Source organism: Primulina tabacum, chromosome 10 (assembly GCF_025594145.1).
Source record: "Primulina tabacum isolate GXHZ01 chromosome 10, ASM2559414v2, whole genome shotgun sequence".
NCBI lineage: Eukaryota > Viridiplantae > Streptophyta > Magnoliopsida > Lamiales > Gesneriaceae > Primulina > Primulina tabacum.
Window position 1 is genome coordinate 6,628,720 of NC_134559.1, and position 22,295 is coordinate 6,651,014.

Genomic DNA, 22,295 nt, shown 5'->3' on the forward strand with positions numbered 1-22,295 from the left:
GATTATGAAACGTACCTTAGACCACTAATTTTTGTCGAAAAAAATAAGTAAAGCTAATGTTTGGATTTAAAATTTTTAGTTCATCTCATCATTTTTTTTTTTTGAAAAGAAAAAATCTATTACGATCATAAAAAACAACTTATTACAAAATCCAGCAAGTGTTGAATGCCGTCAAATGGATTATCCATAAGCAAATCTTTTAGTTGGACAATCAATTCCTTCTTCTAGACCATAGAACTAGTTGGCACAGTCACTACTTGATCGCAAGCAAACATGAACGGGTCAGGTTTGGAGAGGGTCCGCTAATTAGGACCTGTTTAGGTAGGTCTAAACCCGCTCCCGCCCCCCAAGACGGGTTTAATATGTGATAAGATTTCGACTTGATCCATTGTTATCTCTACGCATGTGAGCGGTTGCGGCAACAAAAATTCACTCAGAATTATCTAAAATAATTGCCCTTATCATGAATCTTCCCTCATGATCATCAAACCTATGAAAAATAACTAGGTTCATAGCACTCTATGTTAAAAAAGGCTCAAATGACTCCAATTTCATAATTTTAATATTTTTGACATTGTGTATTCACATTTTGTTTATAAATGTACGAAATTGTCATAAAAAAACATAAAACAAATATTTTTACAGCTAAAATATAATAATCATCAAAAAAATAAAATTAAAGATTAGAATCATATTAGTATTTTTGTAAGAAGTATGTGCATATCTTCAAATAAATGTTAACCGTTCAAAAAGAACTAAACAAAGAACTGATGATACTGAGAAATAAAATCTCTAATCCTAAGTTTAACACTTTACTAAGCTGGCGATCTTAGCCTGAGATGCCGAGATGAGAACACAGTTATCGGCTTTTGGGTGGAATTTCGAGGAAAGTCATATTGAAATCTGGGTTAGAGTTCCAGTATCGTTTAATTTTTAAAAAAATTTAGAGCAGATCTTACGAATATTTATTTGTGAGACGGGTCAATCCTACCGATATTCACAATAAAAAGTAATACTCTTAGCATAAAAAATAATATTTTTTCATAGATGACCCAAATAAGAGATCCGTCTCACAAAATACGCCCATGAGACCGTCTCACACAAATTTTTGTCGAAAATTTGTTAATTCTTGACGCGATAAGTAATGATAGAAATGTTTATGGAGACGCAGTGAGGGACACGAAACTATGAATTATCCCCAAAATACTTGAATATAAATTTGAGCTTGATTATAATCGCAGTTCATATATATATATATATATATATATATATAATTTTTTTTAAATTGAAATTCAATAAATTTAAATATAAATTCGATGATAATAATAATATTATTTATTAGAAAATGGCTAATGTACGGAAGAAAACGGGCCCCACTTCTTGGCATTATTGTCACACCTTGATTGTTTTATGAATAATTGATTTTATTATACGTTTGCTCAGTCAATGCCATTTCTTCTCCGTGGATCACACTGCTAGATGGCGGTTTCGAGCGGCTTGACTTCGGCCGAGGACGAGGAGGCTCCGGCGGTGATGGAGGAGCCGCTGCTGTTACGTTATCAACAGCAGCTGCAGCAGGAGTCGACGCGCCTGCGCTTGCGCCGATCGCAGTCTAATACGTCCTCTCAAGTTGCCATTGTCGGCTCTGATCTCTGTCCAATTGAAAGCCTTGACTACGAGTAACCTCTCTTGTTCATGCACGATCTATTTTTGTATGCGAATGCGGATGCTTGTCAGCTTGTGTTGGATTAGTGTTCGTATGTTTATACCGCTGCAGTGGTTAGAAGAGAGGTGTATACTATGCCCTGCTTTTCAATTGATTTGGACGCTGACTTGAAGTTTGTGTGGGAGGATGAACCTCAATAGATTTGCTATTTTTTACGAGTGTATGACAGATATTTTCTTGATCTAGTCGACGCTGACTCAATTCTACGTTCTTTGTATTTTGATTTTGAAAAGAATTATGTGAATCCTGTGATGGGTTAAAATGGTTTAAATTTCAATTGCTTTGTTATTTCATGGAAATACGAGCATTTTATGTTGGACGAGTTAGCTCAACGGAGAATTACATAGAAAATGGCGTGTGCTGAAAATATATGCTGCTGTGTATGCATACTTGACTTCACTATTTGTTCGATTATTCAGTTTACATTTTAAAGCTGAAAGGAATTTATGAAGTTTATCGAGCAATGTTGTGTTAAGAAGTTTGTATGCTCAAATTACCTCATTTATATACTGTTAACCAAATAATAACGTACTATCATGTCAAAATATGATTTTAAGGTAATTGTTTAAAAGATTTATACTACATAACTTGTTTTATTTTCGGAACTACACGCAGGGTGATTTTGTCACTCATTCTTTCCTATTATTTGCTAGAGATTCCTTTCAATGTTATTAGTGAGGATGATAATTTCTGGGAACAATTACGGGTTCATATTTGAATAAGTATATTTCTTGTATTTAGGACTCATTACCTTTTCAAGTGTAATGACTAATGAGGATGTTTTTTCCATTGTGATGTAAAGACCCTTCTGCAACATTTATTCAAGTTAAAAATTTTGAAACATTATTCCGTTGATGGGGCTTTGTGCATTTGGGTTCATTTTTTCGACTTAACTGCATTGCCATGTCTTACCTGAAAGAATGGTGTGAAATTGTTGCTTTGTAGCCTGATAAATTTTAATGAATCCACTGAAATTTAGCTTTATCGATGTCATTTTAATATTGCAAGAAATGATTGTGATTACGCATATTTGAATTGCTTCCCCTTGTACCATGTGATTCCTTTCTCATTTTATTTTGTTATCGAATACTTTTATTCACAATAATACAACCTTATCTTAAAGAGAATGTAGTTTAAGATTCATTGACCGTGTCGCGTTGTTTGCCTATGCTCTTGATGATTTTGCAGTAATTCAAGGTCTAACTGAAGTAATTTTTTGTATAGGATCATAGAGAACGATTTTTTCAGACAAGATTGGAGGAGCAGAGGGAAGACCCAGATATTTCAATATATACTCATGAAATGGATTTTTTGTTTTCTTATTGGAGTTATAGTCGGTCTGCTTGGGTTCTTCAACAACCTTGCTGTAGAAAATATAGCTGGAATCAAGTTTGTCGTTACCTCGAACATGATGTTGGCCAGAAAGTAAGAATCTTGGCACTTTATGTATGAAGTTGGCCGGAAAGTTAGAATCATGGTACTTATGTTTGGATAAAGATTTTTATAGTAAGCTTTGGTTTATCCAATAATATGGAATTATTACTTCATGTTTTGCTTTTAAAACTTTTAAACCTATAGCTATGTTATAATTAATAATTTTTCCATGGTATCTGGATTCTGGGTATTATTTATTTTTGTTTGCTTCTTCCTTGCCACCTCTCTCGTGTTTTGTTGGTTTTGCATCTGAACTAATGCATATATATTGAGTTTGGATCAGGTATACGGTGGCTTTCCTTGTATTTGCATCGTCAAATTTTGGATTGACATTATTTGCGTGCTTGATCACTGCTTTTATAGCACCTGAGGCTGCCGGTTCAGGAATACCAGAGGTTAAGGCTTATTTGAATGGTGTAGATGCACCAGCAATATTTTCGTTGCGAACTCTGCTCATCAAGGTACCTTGGGATTTGCATAGTTGGGTTTAAATTACCTTGCTTCTTTTTCTTTATCTTCCTATTTCTCTCTCTGTCTCTTAGTAGGAATTTGTGTAATTTGAAATTGATCAACCAACTCTGTGAGGATATCTGGATTCAATAGTTGTGAAAATGAAAAAAATTCTGTTAAGTGAAAGAAGGCTACAATTCAAATTGCTTAGGTCAAGTGCCTGGATTGGCATTTCTTTAGTCCTTCAGATCAACACAAACTAATATAAACTTGTAATGGTAGCCAAAATGAATAATTTTGGCACTGATAACATACTCTCCTCATAATAATATTCAAAGGAATGTTCCGTTTATGTGTTACTGAAATGTTTTCTCGTGCATTATTATTCACTGTTTATTTTGGTCGATATGAACGGAGCAAAATAACAGAATTTTCAACGACATGGAAGACTCTTGCGAGGATTTATGGGAGAAAATCAGATTTAGAGTAGCGAGATGGGCGCTGATCGTACCAATGTATCATTATTTGCATTTATCCGGCCTAGCTAGGGATTGGTGTTTTATTCGCTTTTGAAGAGTCTCTAGATTGTATTTCATGAGTTCTTTTGTGGATTGCTCATCCACGATGTTATGTAACCTAAATTAATTTTATAATAATAAATGATAGTTTCTGATCAAAAAAAAAATTAGAGTTTCATTTGTCACCAAATCACCTAATTTTTTCTTGATGACTCCATTCTAAGTTAATTTTATGCCCTCTTCAATTCAAGTATACTGTTTATATTTCTTTTTACTTTGTCCCTACTGGATTTCATGATCGTATTTCAATATGATTCCAAAATGCTTTAAAATTAACAATGTGCTAACTGAAATTAGCATCCGAATGATGTGCAAATCACTTTAACCATATTTCGTAACTTAATTGGCACTAGCTGGGCTATGTTCAATGATCAAAATCATCGACTCAATTTTAGAAGTTTTTGAAATTTTCTGAAAAGTAATTTTATTTGGAAACTTTTGGAGTCGATGTGATGTTTGTTATTTGAAAATGTGTTTGGTTTAAATTTTAAATGTGAGATATTATAAAATTTGAAATTGTTGGATGTATATTTTGGAATGATATGGTGACAGTGAGGCAACTTGATTCTGAGAGGTAATGATACTAAACAGTTGGATTTTGTGGAAAATAATCTCTATGGAAAACCAAATAAATGGAACCTAAGATTTTTTTTATCTGTATGATTAAATTGTACTTCAAAAGTGAATAGAAAATCTTTGTGTAGATTGCTAATTGCTTGAGATATAAAATCCACTATTGTTAAGTGTTCTTCAAAAAATTAAAATGTCTTACACGTGCACAGATTGTTGGAAGCATATGTGCTGTGTCATCATCACTTAACATTGGAAAGGCAGGGCCAATGGTTCATACAGGTGCCATCGTAGCTGCAATAATAGGTGAGGGTGGGTCAAATAAGTTTGGGTTTACCTGGAAGTGGTTGCGGGTTTTCAACAATGATCGAGACAGGCGAGATCTTGTTACATGTGGATCTGCTGCAGGAATAGCTGCTGCATTTCGTGCTCCAGTTGGTGGTTTGTTGTTTGCTCTTGAGGAATTGGCATCTTGGTATAACTTGACTTATGTCCTTTAGCTTTCCTTGAGTCCCAAATCTAGATTAGGATTTTTTTGGTACTATTTCAAGAATCAAAGGTGCTATTGTTTTAACTCACCTAGGATTCTGGATCGATATTAAATTTTCGGACAAAAAGTTCCTAAGTTTCCCTGTTGTTTTTGCCTTGTTAGCTTGAAAATTGATGTCATACGGCTGAGTTGATCAATATACCTCCTATATCTCTGAAAGATGTAATCATGCTAGGCATTTTGATTATATCGCATACATGTTATCTATATTGAAAGTGCTACTTATTGAATTAAAAATTTCAAAACGTCAGAACTGAGAGGATAAAATAAGTGTGAATAGAATCGATGGATTGTTTTTCTTGTTTATGCTTCTATGGGTGGAATTTTGTTTGTTATTTGTGGTTTTCTTAACATTGTTGTTTTAATTTATTGACGATGCTTCTTTAGCATGTATTTGATGTCATGTTTCTATGTGTGTCGTAAATTCTATCTGTATTTATTCAGTATTGTTACATTTACGGTGTTTATTTATTACTTTTGCTGTAACTAATGTGGCAATTTTATCTTTTAACTGGTATCTTATTCCTAAAGTTCTAGAGGTGTAATCATAATTGCTTACCAAAACTTAAAATATCAGAATTTCCCTGAAATTTGCTTACTGCTGTTTTTCTGTGACTTTGAGGTGTCTCGTTCCTTAATTCTTGTGTATAAACTGTATACGAGGATCAAAGAAACGAGTTTTTACTTGTGAAATAACGATCCCATATTTGTAGGGTAAAATATTGTTATTTTTAGTAAACATTGTCTTATCATTAGGTGCCCATGTTTCAGTTCCGTAAAATCTGAACATGTCAGTACTACTAAATACTTACGAGAAAACTGTTATTGTGAAAAGGTGTTTATTGTGGTGTACATGTTTGCTGCGTAGTCATTACTGGTCATCATGGAGTCATTAAATGGCTGATCATGGTCAATCGTTCATCCACCCACCTTAAGCATTATTGGCTTTATAGGCCATGTTGCTTCCGCTTTGTGCATCGTCTCCATTGTTTATGTTGGTTTTGCCAGTGTTCCAACTCCTTCCATTCCTACCAGATACATCATCCATATTGGTTATCTTGTCTCTCTTTTACCTTTTATCTTTTGTTTGACTTGTCCTTACTGGTTACTTTGTCTCTACTTGATATTATCATTCTTTTGGTCGACTCAACTGTTTCCATTTAAGTTCTTATTTAGCCAACTTTCAATATCTAATTTGAAAACTTTGGAGCCTGGATTAATTTAGCAATTGTGCGTGACCTTTTGATATAAATTAGCTAAAAATCAAATTTTTGGTACGTATCCTTTTTGCAATTTGGTCATACTAAGCCTTATCCGAGGTGCAAGTGAGAAAAAAATGGTTTATTAATCTATGATGACGAATATGTATGTGGACATGACAATTGGGCAGGAGGTATGTGTAATGGTAAACAATGCGTGGTTCTGAGAATGTATTGTATCATGTGCTACTAAGATTAGTTATACTTGACTTTCTCTGCAGGTGGAGAAGTGCTCTGCTGTGGAGAGCTTTCTTTACTACAGCTGTTGTTGCAATTGTCCTTCGAGCTCTGATTGATGTCTGTTTGAGGGGTGAATGCGGACTATTTGGTAAAGGGGGTCTCATAATGTTTGATGTCACCTCAGCAAATATATCCTATCACCTGAGGGATGTACCTCCCGTTCTTCTTCTCGGAGTTATTGGAGGCATTGTTGGAAGTTCCTACAATCTTTTACTCAATAAAATTCTCCGATTCTATAATATGATAAACGAGTATGTCTTTGCTTTTGATTCTTTGTTTTTCAATTTGATAATGAAGTGATTAAATGTCCTTTTTAATCCACCAACCTATACTCATAGGGATTTGTAATTGTTTCTTCTTTGTCTGTGCCAGGAAGGGAATTGCTTACAAGATAATTTTGGCTTGCTCTATCTCCATTTTCACTTCTTGTCTTCTATTTGGATTGCCATGGCTTGCATATTGTCGTCCATGCCCATCTGATACTTCAGAGCCTTGTCCAACGATTGGCCGTTCTGGAAATTACAAGAAATTTCAGTGCCAGCCCGGTCACTACAATGATCTTGCCAGCCTCTTTTTTAATACAAATGATGATGCTATCAAAAATCTCTTCAGCAAAAACACAGACTCTGAGTTTCATCTTGCATCAATGTTTATTTTCTTCGTCACATGCTATTTTCTCAGCATTTTCAGTTATGGTATCGTGGCTCCTGCAGGCCTCTTTGTGCCAGTTATTGTGACAGGTGCAGCTTATGGACGATTTGTTGGAATGTTAGTTGGTTCTAACTCGAATCTCAACCATGGCCTCTTCGCAGTTCTTGGTTCTGCTTCTCTTCTTGGGGGGACTATGAGGACAACAGTTTCCTTATGTGTAATTATTCTTGAACTCACAAATAATTTATTACTGTTACCACTTAGTATGCTTGTTCTTCTCATCTCCAAAACTGTTGCTGATGCATTCAATGGAAATATATACGACCTCATTGTGGCATCAAAGGGTTTTCCTTACTTAGAATCTCATGTTGAGCCATATATGAGGCAATTGACAGTTGGTGATGTGGTTACCGGCCCTCTTCGGATCTTCCATGGAATGGAGAAAGTAAGTAATATAGTCCATATCCTCAAAACGACAAGGCACAATGGATTTCCAGTGGTGGATGAGCCCCCATTCTCTGTTTCTCCAGTTTTATTTGGTTTAATCCTCCGCGCTCATCTTATCACATTATTAAAAACGAAGATTTTCTTGCGAACCCCGGCACCTGTTGGCTCAGATGCCTCTACACAGTTTTCAGCTGGTGATTTTTCGAAGAAGGGATTGGGCCTTGGTGACAAAATTGAAGATGTAGATTTATCTGAGGAAGAGATGGAAATGTTCATAGACTTGCACCCCTTTACAAATACATCACCCTATACTGTTGTAGAGACTATGTCGTTAGCTAAGGCGCTCATTCTTTTTCGTCAAGTTGGTTTGAGGCACCTGTTGGTTATTCCCAAGATTTCTGATGTAAGACATTTTTATTTTATAACTGATACACCATTTTGTTGATCCTTGTTCTCTTTTTCTGGTAACGGTAAACAATATTATTTCTACGTTATTTTGGTTTATATAACCTATTTTCCTTTGCCAGGTAGTCTAAAAAATATCAGTTGGGCATTTTTGAGTATGAACTAATCTTCCATTTGACACATGTTGAGGAACAAAATGCCTTCATAGTACCCGTGCTAATGTAACTGTTTGCTTGGAAGTTCACTAATTTCTAAGGCTATCAAGATTCAAGAGCATGTATTTTTATTTCTTGTGGGGGATGTGACTCCAAATTATTTGTGACCATCTTAGTACATGGCTAGTCATGATGTATTGATCGAGCATCTTTACTTTCACGGGTATTGCAGTCTTGTAGGATAACATATAATTTAAGTTTAATATTTCACTTTCGATCTTTTTAAACGACTTCACCAGTTTTATTAAAATGCCATTTGTTTATTTATTTTGTTTTGCAGAGAGTTCCTGTTGTTGGTATATTGACTAGGCATGACTTCATGCCAGAACACATCCTTAATTTATACCCACATTTGGTGACCAGCAGATGGAAAAGATTGAGATTTCAGCTCCCTCAATCACGTAAGCTTATCTAGGGAATTGCAGCTAATCCCTTAAGTGATTTCGAAGCTCAACGAATCACCTTGGCTTCGAATCAAATGTTGTTCCAATCTCTTCTTTTTCTTGGATTCAAGAGCAGCATACAGGACTTTCATTCTTCATCTGTTGGCCTGGTATGCATTCAGGTCTGGCAAAGATGCCAGTTTTCTAATTATGAACAGGTTCTATGATTTTTCTTGGTTTTATTTATTAAAATACATTGACACCATCCACCTGTATTATATTATTCTAGACTGTCAGTTGTGGAGAAATCTATGAATTCTGAACATGTCTAAACGAGGAAAAAACGACAACCATACAACTGTGTATATCATCTTACTCCATGAAGCAAATGCCTCGAACTCCATAGCCCTTTGGGAGCAGATTGTAGAATTTACACAACACGATAAAATGAGAGAAAATTATCATCTCTTTTTTTGTATATATTTAAACTTAACAATTGATACACCTTTAAATTGGCAAAGACGACCAGAATAATATCCCACCAAATCTGTAAGATTATATCCTACCAAATCTATGAGATATTTTATTCCTATGAAAAAATAAAATCATATTCCGAACAAATCTTTCGTAAATAAACTTATCGTCACAAATCTCAATGACCAGATGAATCCGAAGGCAATCGCTCGGCTGTCTCCTAACTGAGACATTGGATCAAACAAGAAGAACAGTATCACCATCTCAAGATCAATGTATTCCATGAAGATAATGGCTCAACTTTCTGTGGACGGTGCTTCTATTGTTTCACTTAAATTCTTTTTCATTTTTATGAAGTGTAATGGCACTTGAACCTTGTCATACAGCTGGCATTACTAAAATAGAAGTTTGTTTACAATAGTGCCATTGTTTGTGCTTATAATCCAATGTTTTGCTAGTTTACTCCTTTATCTGACTATTGACGGTGATGGTTTGCGACTTCCCCTGTTTAGGTATGTAATCTTTGTAAGCCTCTTGAATTAGCCATCTAGGTGGTTGTTTTATGTGAAGTCCACATGCCTGCAGGTCTCTCTCTCTGGCCATGTATCTTTCTTTTCTTTTTGCAAATGCTTTCAGGAAATCAACTTTAGCATTTTTCTTGACAATTTCTTCAGTTCAATAGTCCAAAGTGTTTCAGGTAATATCTGGTGACTCTACACATCATTATTGTATGCTTATTGAGTTAGATTTCTATCATACTAAATTATTTTTACATTTACATATTCACGTGTATAAATATCGCCTTAGCATATGCTGAGAAACATGTTATACCCAAGAGTGTCATTATGTGCTATTTTTAGCATGCCTTTGATAGTCATGAAGATGGGAAGGACTGGGCAGGGCAGACCCTCTTTCCCACCTTAAATCATGTCTACTTTGCGCAGATTCTACAAGACGGGCCATAAAATGCGTACGTATTAATATATGTGCAGATAGCGAAAAGAAATTGGCCCAAGCAAGGTAAGAGACTTAGAGTAGGGGGTAAATGACCCAATTTCCGTAAAGTCTTTACCAGATCATTTTACACTTATGCTCGAGTTTAGCTCGAACTTTAGTCTCCATCTCCTGTAAGATGTTTAGGGGAAAGTTGGTCTGGGCTAGAGTTTAAAGAATAGAGCTAGACTCCTTTTACACATGAATAATCGATTATGTAATAAAATCATGGTGCATGATAATAACATTTTAAGTAGTTTTCAATTCTTTTTGGATCATGCTATATGTTAAAAGATTATGTAATTTTTACTCACTGTTATACAAATGCAAGAGTTGAAGATGTGACGAGGAATATGTCAGCAACTCAAATACCATAACAAGTTATTTGATTCAACTAGCAGTTACACCTTTACCTTTATAATAAATATGGTTTAGATGAATAATTTTCAGAAGTTCCAAAACAACCCATATGGATTGGGATAACTGATAAGTATGCTAGCAGTGTTTTAAATGTTGCCGTCATTCTGATCCATGGGAAGGCAAATTGTTCTTCGATGGTGCAGAATTCCCCATCCCAGGTTTTTTGCGAATCACGACCACTTGATCATTACTGGAATTATACTCCCTGAAGTTAGCTACCCTCCCCAACTCTTCAACCTCCTCTATCACGAGATCGAGCCTTGCCACTGCCTCGACTAATAAGGAGGCAAAGGCAGCAAATGGAAGTGCCTCTGAGAACTCGAGGCTCATGATTGAAATCTTGCTCAAGGTTGGCCTCAACATCTTTTTTTCGGCCTCCTTCCCTTGTTCCCTTACCCTTTGTGACTTCCACTTGAGCAATGATGATGTATCGGTTTTAACGCTAGATAGCAGGGATCCGTAGTATTGGGAAGACTTTTTCTGGCGGTGGCCGCTGCTAAGGCATACATATTGGTTTTGGCATTGGTGGCTTTGGATCCGAGAAAGAGCCTCGGCTGGGATTTTAGGGCGGTATCTAAGTCTTGCAGGACCTGGTGTAGGTGGTCGGATAGAATCTCGGGCGAGCATTGGCGATGGTTTTTAATATTTTCAGCTAGTTCCAATAATGCTTTGGTTACTTCTGCAGCTACTCGAATGCATGGATCTTTGAAAAGAACTCGAACAGACCGTGGAGTCTTTGAGTTATGCAAGTTATAAATTGAGTGAATAAGAAGTTGACAATATATGTTACATCTAAGTGTAGTACAACTGAACAAAAAACTAGACAAATTCAATCAAAAAAAAGTTCAACGCTTAGAGTTTGAGCTCGAACTTGATTGAGCAGTAATTTTCGAGCTTGCAATTGATTCGGGCATTTTTTGAGTAACTTGGGCTTAAACTCAAGCAGCTCAAATTTTTTTAGATAAAGCTTAATATTTGTGTGAAGAATTACGAAATCTCAATGAACTTCTATAAAACAAGTTAGGACAAGCAATTTATCTTAAAATATTAGCGATTTAGACAATATTTAAAAACAAAGTTGCTCCAGCTGCTTTTATATTAAATACTTTTTATACTTAGATGGGGTTCTGAGACGTCAGTGCTTGATCTCGTCTTGAGGTACTACTCTATCTTGACTCGTACCGAGCTACACTCTTTATCTCGGTTCGCGGACAGCTCAACGTAGCGTAACGGGTAGCCAAATAATCAACATATTTGGTAGGCATACATTGGGATTTGGATATAGTCCAAGAAAAGGCTACAAAGGATACTTGTAATCAAAATGATGACCTGAATTTGAGTTTGAATGCATCCATGTAGAGCCACGACTGTATCCCCGAAATGGCGAAGAACGTCTCCCAATTTGACGTACTGCTGCCATGGCAACCTGTAACAGTGTATTGAATGTGGTGGCTCCCAACTAGCATGCAAAGCCTGTGCATTCATGAAGAAAATGATCTAAGAAAGATGAACAAACAATTGCATATCTGTAGTTTTGAATCTATGTGCGCCTATACATTACCAGTGTCTCATCAATGGATTTTGAATCCAGAACAGCTCTGTAGCCCTTGTAGATAGGATCCTCCAATGTTTTCTCTTTGTCTTCGTCTATTGTTTCATTTCTGAAATATTCATCTACACAAGCTGCAAATGGATAGGGAAAATTTTTATTCTTTATCATCTTTCTATAGTTTATCGAAAGTTGTAGTTGGTGATTAGGTTACAAAACAAATAATTTGAACTGCAGAGTGGTCTAAATGTCACATATTGATCACTTCATAAAAGAGGTGATTGCTGCTTCTCATCAATGGGTCTTCTTGTAACTGATGAAAAGTAACTGTGATGATAATCGTAGGATTGTATCATGTACGTAGCTGCAGCTTCTGTTATCAACAAAATAATTTCAATTAATTTCTTCTTCAACGATCGGTTGGCTTAAAATAAATACCAAATTTTTATGCACAAATGTTTTGTGAAGTTACACACCCAAGTAGGCATGCTCTAGGATCGGACCAGATTAAACCTGTTCTGGATTATGGGGTGATGGGACCGAATCAATCTTGTAGGATATCGGATTGGACCGGTTCTAGATTAATCGGATTGAGAGTCTAACCCCAATCCAAAGCAGAAACTGAACTGAACCAATTGGAACTGGAACTAATTTTGAATCAATATTTTTCAACCGTTGTAGACCTAAGTAAATTATATGTCAAATAAACTACTAAAAAATGTATTATATTAACACACCCTGATCCTCACTTCTCAATTCTTTATTTAAAATTAATTATCTACTTTGTATATATTTATGAAATTGGTCTAGGGTCAAACCAGAATAAAATGATTCTAGATCGATTTTCAATCCAATCCGATTCAATATTAGCATCGGAATCGGTTCTATATTGGATTTGATCGCTTCCTGATTGATCCGATCCAATAAATATCACCCTACACTCAAGATTTTGCAATAACAAACATAAGGGAACTCAGGATTTCCAGCAGGAGCATCAATCCGAAATACTAGTATTAAGAGTTGTCTAAATAAACCAGATTAAAATGATTATATCAACATTACGGGTTTCACTATATGGAAAATAATCATCTTTTGTTCCTTGAAATATATTGGATTTTAATCATTAATCGGTTGTGTTAGGATTATTTTGTCCGACAGATGCTCAAAATAATAAGAATATCAGTATACGATGTGAAATAGTAAATTCGTGTTTTATCAGAATTAAATGTTGTGCCAGATGTTACAACATCTCGGACAACATGCAGCGGAATATTATATTTTGTAACACAAATTCACTTTAAATAAACAGATGGACGAGATTAAATATGCACAAGTATTTATACTTGTGCGGTGCCTTATGGCAAAAATTAATCACTATAAAACTCAATCGTTTACAAAAACCTAACACTAGTGATTATGACAAAAATCAATTTCCTCAACAAGTTGAGAAAACAAATGCTTTCTAAAACAAACAACTAGAATAAAACTAAAACAAGAAAGCAAAAACGTTGCTAAAAAAGTAGATCCACGAGAAGCAATCTTCGGTCAACTTCTTCCCAGATGTTGTCCGCAGATTTTCTCAACATTCACAGCAACACTCTATCACCCTCTTCACAGCACGTTTCTCGAATAAGGGTTTTCTCTGAATTTCTGAACGTGCACACAGAAGTGAATATTGACCGGGAGGAAGAAGCCGCAAGAAAAACTCACTAAAAACTCCAAGAAAATCTTCTCACGTGAAAACTCTTCACGAAAACTTCCCACGAAAAACACTTCGACTCCACGAAAATTCTACACATAAACTCTCTGAATTTTTCCCACGAAAATTCTTTCTTTTAAGCTCCCAAGAAAATCATCTCCACGAAAATCCTACACGTGAACTCCTCCACTAAAACTCTCTCACTTCTTTTTAATCTCCATATCTCTTATTTATAATTCACTTCATCTCACAAGAAAATCTACAAAATAAAAAAATCAAGAGTTAAATCAATAATATAATATCTTCAAGATCTTTATCATAAATATAATATCTAGAAAAGTCAAATCCAATATTCCACATAATTTTATCAAGAATGAAATTAGACTTAAGGAAAATATTATATCACAATAAAATCTTAACATAATTATCTAGAAAGGCAAAACCATAATTAAATATTATACTCAATCAAATCAACAAGAAAAAGATAATATTAGGGAAATCAATTCAATATGAAAATTATATTTCCCTTCAATCTCCCCCTTTTTGCCTTTCTGGACAAAATCAAATCAAACTCAATTTCTCAGTTGAACTCCAGTTAACTCCCCCTTAATATGATAATTTTTCTCCCACTGAATAAAATCAAGTTAGTACGGGTGTTGTTTGTTGTGTTGGCAACACCTGAGACAACACATGCAAAAAAAAAAATCATTAGAAGTTCATTAAAATAGAAACACATCAGGGAAGCATAACCTTAACAAAGCAGAACATTAAAAACGAAATCAAGCAAAGGTATCAGATAGATGGTATCATTTGATCCTTTCAATTCACACTCCCTTGAGTTTGAGTCACGTCTTCTCCCCCTTTTTGTCCAGAATGGACATCTACCTCCATAGCCAGACGATAGTCATAAACTAAGTTCTCGTAGGAGACCAGATCAGCTTTGGCCCGTACTCACTTACCAAAATTACTAAGATAATTGCGTCCAAAATCATTTCAAAATAATTTCTAGAATTGAAACTCACATCGATTTTAACACCACTGAACCATCAAAAATCACAAATATTGGATTTCTAGCAAAATCCGGATTTTCATCGAATTTTCTCTGTTAAAATACGCATACCCTCTTGACCAACAATATTCTCAATGTTATGTTTATGCATGACCTATTTATGCCTAATAATAGAATGTAACAGAAATAGAAACATGAAAACAAATATGAGATATGTTCACAAATGAAATGTTGTCACAAATGTTGGCAACATCTTCTGACAACACGTCCAATTTCAAAATATATTTCGATTTTTTTTGCACACTTAGAGACTTATCAACTTTCTGATCATAGAAGTGGTAGCTTCCACACTAAAAGAACGGTCTTCTTTAGGACTCCTCTAGGTAGCTTTTTCCATTTTCTTCTATTTTTGCCTTCTGTATTAAATTCAGAAGATGTAGCTCCCACACTAAAAACACAGTCTTCATTGGACTCTTTTAGGTAGCTTTTTCCCATCTTTTCTTCTGATACAGAGCATATGCATAATTGATTTTTCTTTGTACTAAATCTTTTCAAGTCACTTTTTGTATGAGACAATGTCATGGAGTACATGATCATCCTTCAACTAATTTGTGATTTAATCAGATTGTTAAGCATATCCAAGTGTGTTAAGTTTAGATAGAACAAGAAATTGTAAGTGCACCAGAAGATTTATGCAACATAGTGATAACACATCATATAACAGTATGCATGCAGATGCAGTATGTCTAAGTCCTAGAAATGCACATGCATTTTAGGTGTTGTCCGAGATCTTGTAACATCTGAGACAACATCTATGTATGATTAGGCAGAACACATGCTGAGAGATTTCCTAAGGTTGGAGAATCTCTCAAAAACTAATGTTTTTGTGAATATGTCAGCCATTTGGTTATTTGTACCAACAAATTCAATTCGAATCAATCCTTTTTCTACTAAATCTCGAATAAAATGGTGTCTAATGTCAATGTGTTTTGTTCGAGAGTGTTTTACTGGATTTTTTGAGATATCAATTGTACTAGAATTATCACAGTATCCGATTTCTCTCTAATGAAACTAACCCATGAAAATTGTGATAAATCATAAACATAAACTTGACAAATAAGACTCTCACCTTTAGATTTCTTAATAAAAAGAGTTTTGTCTACCTCACCTCGTTTGAAGCCAATTTCCAGTAGATATTCACTTAATCTGTGAGTATAAGGAGCTCATGCAAATAAGTCCAGGCATCTTTCGGTAATCCACTTTTTCTTTCTTTCGAGTTTGGACACCTTCATGCATACTTCCAATTATTTGAGATGATGGATGGCTTTTCTGAATTTTACTTGGAATATTCTGTCCGTCATCTACTGCATCATCATCGTTATTCGTTTCGTCCGCATCTTCAGTGAATTCAGTGTCAGGTGTTGCAACATCTCGGGCAACATCTGCATTTTCCAGTGATATTGGAATTTCCAGAAACTCATCCACATCATCTTCAGCTGTTTTCATTTTGAGATCTGCAAGGTCATCAAAAACAACATTAATGGATTCCATAATAGTCCTAGTTCTTAAATTAAACATGCGATAGGCTCGACTATTAGTGGCATATCCCAAAAACAAACACTTATCACTCTTTGAATCAAACTTTGCAAGTTGATCCCTATCATTCAAAACATAGCAAATACAACCAAAAACATGAAAGTATTTCAAATTAGGCTTCTTTCCCATGATTATTTCATAAGAAGTCATGGTTGAACCACTTCTAAATACACCCTATTCGAAATATGGCATGCGGTGTTAAGGGCTTCTGCCCAAAAACGCTTTAAAATGCACTTTGAAGTCAACATCACCCTTGCCATTTCTTGAAGTGTTCTATTCTTACGTTCGGCTATCCCATTTTGTTGTAGTTTCTTTGGAGCAGAAAATTCATGTGAAATACCTTTCTTGTCACAAAAAAATGAGAATGAGGAGTTTTCAAATTCCTTACCATGGTCAGTCCTTATCCTTCTCACCTTCAAATTATGAAAGTTTGTAATCCTTGTGACCAATTTTTTAAACACATTGAAAGTGTCTGATTTCTCCCTAATGAAACTTATCCATGAAAACCGTGAGAAATAATCAGCACAAACAAAGGAATACTTCTTACCTCCAAAACTTTTCACTTCCACAGGACCCATAAGATCCATGTGTATCAATTCGAGACAACGTGTTGTCCCAAAGTAGGGCAACATGTGATGTGACACGCGAGTTTGCTTATCTTTTTGACAGTCTCCACAAACATATGGTGTACTAGATGATAGGTTAGGCATACCTCGTACTCAAATTCTTCAAGGTTTTGAAATTTACATGACCGAGTTTTTGATGCCAAAGGTTGAGTTCACTGATTTGTGCATGTTTGGATGAAAGTTCCTCACCTATTTGGTAGTAGTTATCCGAAGACCTTGTACCTGTCATAATACACATGTTAGTTTCATCAAAAACTTCACAAGTATGTTTATCAAACTCGACATGCAAATTATCATCACACAGTTGGCTTATGCTTATCAAATTCGAATTTAATCCTTCAACATGAAGCACATTGTGGAGCTTTGGTAGTCCTTCAACATTTAATGTTCCCTTTCCAACAATCCTTCCTTTAGCCCCCTCTCCATAAGTCACTCTACCACATTTTTGCTCTACATAATCGGTGAGATATTCTCGTGATCCCGTCATGTGGCGTGAGCTTCCACTATCAAAGTACCAATGACCTGCAGTATTAGTTTTCAATGAAGTATAGACAACTTTACAGTGAGTTTTTGCCTTTGGGACCCAAATTTGTCTTATAGTAGGTCGATGGTGGGAGGTGTACGGCACCTCATGGCAAAAATTTCACTTGTTCACACCAAAACAATACTAGTGAAAGAAACAAAGCTAAATTCATTGGCACTCCAAGGAATTAAAATATGCATAAAAAACATAAATCAAATCTAGACGCATAAAACAAACATGTATTGCTTAAAAACCAAATGAATCCACTCTTCGATCAACACCCTGCGTCAGTGTTGTTCTTTGAGTGTTGGCAACACCAATTCGGCAACACGGTCACTCGATAGACGGACCAACCTTGCTTCTTATGCAAATCTTCAAGAACTGAATATGCTTCAGCAAAGCTCCTGTCGCCGTCAAGGTATTTTTCTGCATCTCACCCCTTATTGATAATTGACCCTCTTATATATATAGTCCCTACTTTGACCTAGATCTTCATAGATTCTTCCCACCTATAAACAAGAAAACTAGAGTTTAATATGAATCAAACTCTAATTTAAAGTAAATACCTTATATCTTATAGATAAGTTTTCAACTTAATTAAATCATTCCTAATAGTAGGATTCAGTATATCTTGGAAAACAAATATATTAAATTTGTCTAGAAGTGAAAAATCAAAATAATATCTTAAATGAATTCGGAATAAAATATTCCTTTCATTCTCCCCCTTTTTGCAATTCTGGACAAAAACTTCTCGAGAAAAAAAATTGACACAAATAACCCAACTCCTCCTGAGTCACGACTCCCCCTGAGTTGTAAGTTGCTTCTCCCCCTGAATTATAAAGACACGATATCATTACTTCGACATCATATATGGAACAAAAATAAAAAGCAAAGTAAACATAAAACAAGACCAACTCATAAGCCTAATCAGCTTGTTCATCAGTGTCCTCCTCATTATCACTGTCTTCCTGATTAGCATTCGAGGGACCAGCCTCCGATCCAGGTGCCGCATCTCCATCTCCATCTCCCCTTTTTTGGCCAGAATGTACGTCTACCTCGAGGAGCAGCCAATAATCCGGAATCAGTTTCTCATAATAGGAAATTGTGGCATTGGATTGGCTGATCAGCTTGGTTGCAGAGGCAATGGTATCCCGGGCCTGTTGAATCTGTCGAAGACCGAAAGCAATTTGTTCATGGACCTCGGGGACCATCAAAACGATATAGTCATCAGAGTTGGAGATGGACGAAGTAGTGGTGTTGCCAGCACCAGGGGCAACACCAGGAGCAACACCCGCAGTGAGGGCAGCAACATCAGTTTCCACGTTGGCCGACCAGGGAAGGTCCACTTTCCGATTTCCTCGGAGAAAAGCATGAGAGATTTTTAACGGTTCTCCAATCTCTGTTAGCTGATCATCTTCATCAGGCACAAACCCTTGAGATTCAAGGATCCCCAATATAAGAGAGGGAAATGGCAATTTTACAGACTTCATATGTCCTTGAGCAAACTACATGACAGTGGTGAAGACCAACTGTCCAAAATTAAAAGGACGTCCGGTGCCTATAGTGAACAAGACAATCGCTTGTGGTCGTGTAACCACAGTAGAGTTTGTAGATGGGGTCCAGTTACAAATCGCCGTTTTGTGTAGCACAGAGTAAAACGAAGTCAGGTTTGCTGCAGAAAGGCGTTGAGGAAGGTATGGAAATGTAGTGACAATTCCGCCAGTAAGAACAGAAGTGATTGTATCAATGTGAGGAAGGTCAGCAATATCGTCTTCCGATGGGGTTTTGTAGAATTCATTGATGGAGGACGGAGAGAAATCGTAAATGATATCTCGAACAAACACTCTGCCGTACTTGACAGAACGCCCATTTCTGATAGCAGAGACCAAGTTGCAGTAGAATTCAAGTATCGGTCTTCTTGCATAAGGCATGACAGAATTAACAGTAGAACTCAGCCTTCGATTTTGCAAAAACGTAGTTACGTTATACCTTCCGTACGCCTCGAAGTCGATATTTAGTTCTTCGATAAATTCTCGATGAGCATAAAGAGCCCATCTGCTAACAGCCGCCTCACAGTAAAATCTTGTCGAGAAGGAGTGGGCAAGATTGTAGTCTATAGTTTCTGTGTTGTCAACATTATCTTCAACACCTATGTCAACACCATCAGTAGGTTCTTCAGGTTCAACTTCAGGAGCAGGGGCACTCTCAGATTCTTTGGCTTCAGAGTCAGAATCAGAGTTTGTTTCAATTTCCTCAGAGACAACTGGTGAGGCTTCATCCCCAGCAGACCCCACGGCCTGCCCGACTTTCTCCTCTTTCAAACTGTTCATGAATTCTGCCAATGATTGTTCATCCTCAGAAGAGAAACATACCTCGTTAGGGGGCTCAGAAGATTTATCAGTTGGAGGAGCGGAGGAGGATGACGGAGCTGATGTTTTCTTTGTACGAGCTGACTGCTTCCGATGAACCAACTCAAAATTATCATCACTTGAGTCATCTCCGGACGAAAAGTCTGGATCAAGAGTAAAATAGGTTGCCAGTCGTGGTTTCTTTGGTGCATCGATGTTTGGGCTATACCCTGCTTGTCGCTTTGATTGCCTTCGAAAAATTGGAGGTTGAGTGGGAAAATCACTTCGATAAATCTCGTTATCAATGGGGTTTTCAACATCCAATGGATTTCCAGGTTATCCAGGGAGAATTTTTTCCAACGGGACAGCTTCTGTGTCAACAGCTACCATCTGCAATGGGTTTTCAAGAGGGCTCTCAGAAGGTGGTGTTGTTGGAGGTGTTGTCGCCGGAGGAGAAACACCGTGACTTGCCGCCATTTCACTTTGTAGGTCCTGAGGATCGAATTGATGATCTGCCATTTGTTTTCAAGAGGGAGAGTGTGAGACAGTAAATTAAGAAGGACAATTGTCACAGTTAAGGGAGGAAACAAGGAGCAATAATCAAATTTGATAAGTCCGAAAGAAGATGACAAAACGAAATTGTTTAAAATTCAATGGATTTGGTATAAAAACCCTTGCAGCAACGGTAACGAATAATTTTGCAGCAACGGTAACAAATAATTTTTAATTCCGGAACGTTGCACAGCAACAGTAAAAATTTCCGAACTCAACGATTACCATTTTCGAAATGTATCCTACTTAATCACAATTTTACCCCCATATCCAACGGTAAAAGACAATTCAAGTCACAACAAGGGGTAGCTCCCACACTAGAAGAACTGTCTTCAAACTTCCATAAAATTTTATTTAGATTCAGAAATGGTAGCTCCCACACTAGAAGAACGGTCTTCAATAGACTCCCCTAGGTAGCTTTTTCCATTACTAATTTTTTACTTAGAAGTGGTAGCTCCCACACTAGAGGAACGGTCTTCAATGGACTCTTCTAGGTAGCTTTTTCCATTGTAATGCCCGAGATTTTAGCTTAATACTTTTGAGTTACCATGTATTATGAATAGGGAATGGAAGAACAGACATGGAGAAGCGACGTGCAATTTGAGTTTAGTTGCAAAGTATAGTGTTGGAGAAGAAAGGCCAGCGCACCCGCGGTAAAAGTGCCAGCGCACCCGCGATGGTTCTTTTGAAATTTTGGAGGTGGTACAGTAGAGTCAGTGCACCCGCGCCATAAAAGTGACCGCACCCGCGGTGTTGGTACAGTAGAGTCACCGCACCCGCGGTCAAAAATGCACCGCACCCGCGGTTGTGTCTTCTGAATTGTTGGATGTGATACAGTACGCTTAGTGCACCCGCGGTGCAAAGCGAGCGCACCCGCGGTGAGACGTGCAGAACATGCAACGAGCCACGTTTTCTTGCCATGCATTGGGAGGTATATATATTGTATTACTCAGCATTTTTACGAGGAAGAATCGAAGAAATCCTCAGAAATATCTTAAAACTTCACCTTGGTTTCAATTGATGATTTACGAGAAATCCGCCCGTCTGATTTGTAATATGATTTCAGTACTGAGTTCCTAGCGACGACAGCTACAACAGGACGTAAGTTTTATTGAATTCGGATATCGTTTGAGATTATGATATTGGGGAAATTGTGATTTGACTGATATTTTGTGTTCTGGGTATACTGATCAGTATATAATTGAAGTCAGATCGAAGAACGGACTGATTATATAATTGTTATGATTTTTAGAGTTGATATGATCAAGATTATGCAGATTTGCGATTGTCATCTATGATTATTGAAGATTATGATTCGTATTAATATCGATTATGAGTTGTGGTATTATATCTGTGATGTTGAGATCGACGGGGTTACCGAGACTGTATTGTTATGCAGTCGAAACATCAGTAGATTGATTTGATCAGATCCAGTATTGATTGAGATTGTATCATGATATCATTGACATTGATCAGATTATGTCTTAATTTGCGTATTTATCAGAACAGGTCTTGAATTAAGTTATACATTGATACAGTGTATTCGATATTGTTATTGCCAGATTGATTTGATAGGCAGGGAGTTCGAGACTTCGACA

At 36.4% G+C, this 22,295-nt stretch overlaps 1 protein-coding gene and 1 pseudogene across 3 annotated transcripts; one reads left to right on the forward strand and one right to left on the reverse strand.

Moving 5' to 3' along the window:
* Nucleotides 1–1,424: 1,424 nt before the first annotated feature.
* Nucleotides 1,425–9,844, forward strand: LOC142506193 (putative chloride channel-like protein CLC-g). 3 transcript variants are annotated; one of them, XR_012804536.1, is made up of 8 exons: nt 1,425–1,679; nt 2,951–3,151; nt 3,444–3,621; nt 4,971–5,233; nt 6,789–7,058; nt 7,180–8,308; nt 8,806–9,126; nt 9,572–9,844. XR_012804536.1 is itself a non-coding variant. In XM_075619374.1 (7 exons), the coding sequence occupies exons 1-7, from the start codon at nt 1,480–1,482 to the stop codon at nt 8,938–8,940; spliced, it is 2,376 nt and encodes a 791-aa protein (XP_075475489.1). In that variant the 5' UTR covers nt 1,425–1,479; the 3' UTR covers nt 8,941–9,161. The 3 variants fall into 3 exon arrangements, 1 of the variants encoding a protein (XP_075475489.1); XR_012804535.1 differs by having other exon boundaries at nt 8,806–9,078; XM_075619374.1 differs by lacking the exon at nt 9,572–9,844 and having other exon boundaries at nt 8,806–9,161.
* Nucleotides 9,845–10,217: 373 nt separating this feature from the next.
* On the reverse strand, nt 10,218–12,515 carry LOC142504868 (aluminum-activated malate transporter 12-like; annotated as a pseudogene).
* Between the last annotated feature and the right edge of the window lie 9,780 nt (nt 12,516–22,295).

What these genes read in the sequence shown, in the direction of transcription:
- LOC142506193 (XM_075619374.1), top strand. Translation starts at nt 1,480, where the DNA reads ATGGCGGTTTCGAGCGGCTTGACTTCGGCCGAGGACGAGGAGGCTCCG. An exon ending in CTTGAGGAATTGGCATCTTG is followed by an intron (nt 5,234 to 6,788) that starts GTATAACTTGAC and finishes CTTTCTCTGCAG; the next exon opens with GTGGAGAAGTGCTCTGCTGT. An exon ending in TTATTCCCAAGATTTCTGAT is followed by an intron (nt 8,309 to 8,805) that starts GTAAGACATTTT and finishes TTTGTTTTGCAG; the next exon opens with AGAGTTCCTGTTGTTGGTAT.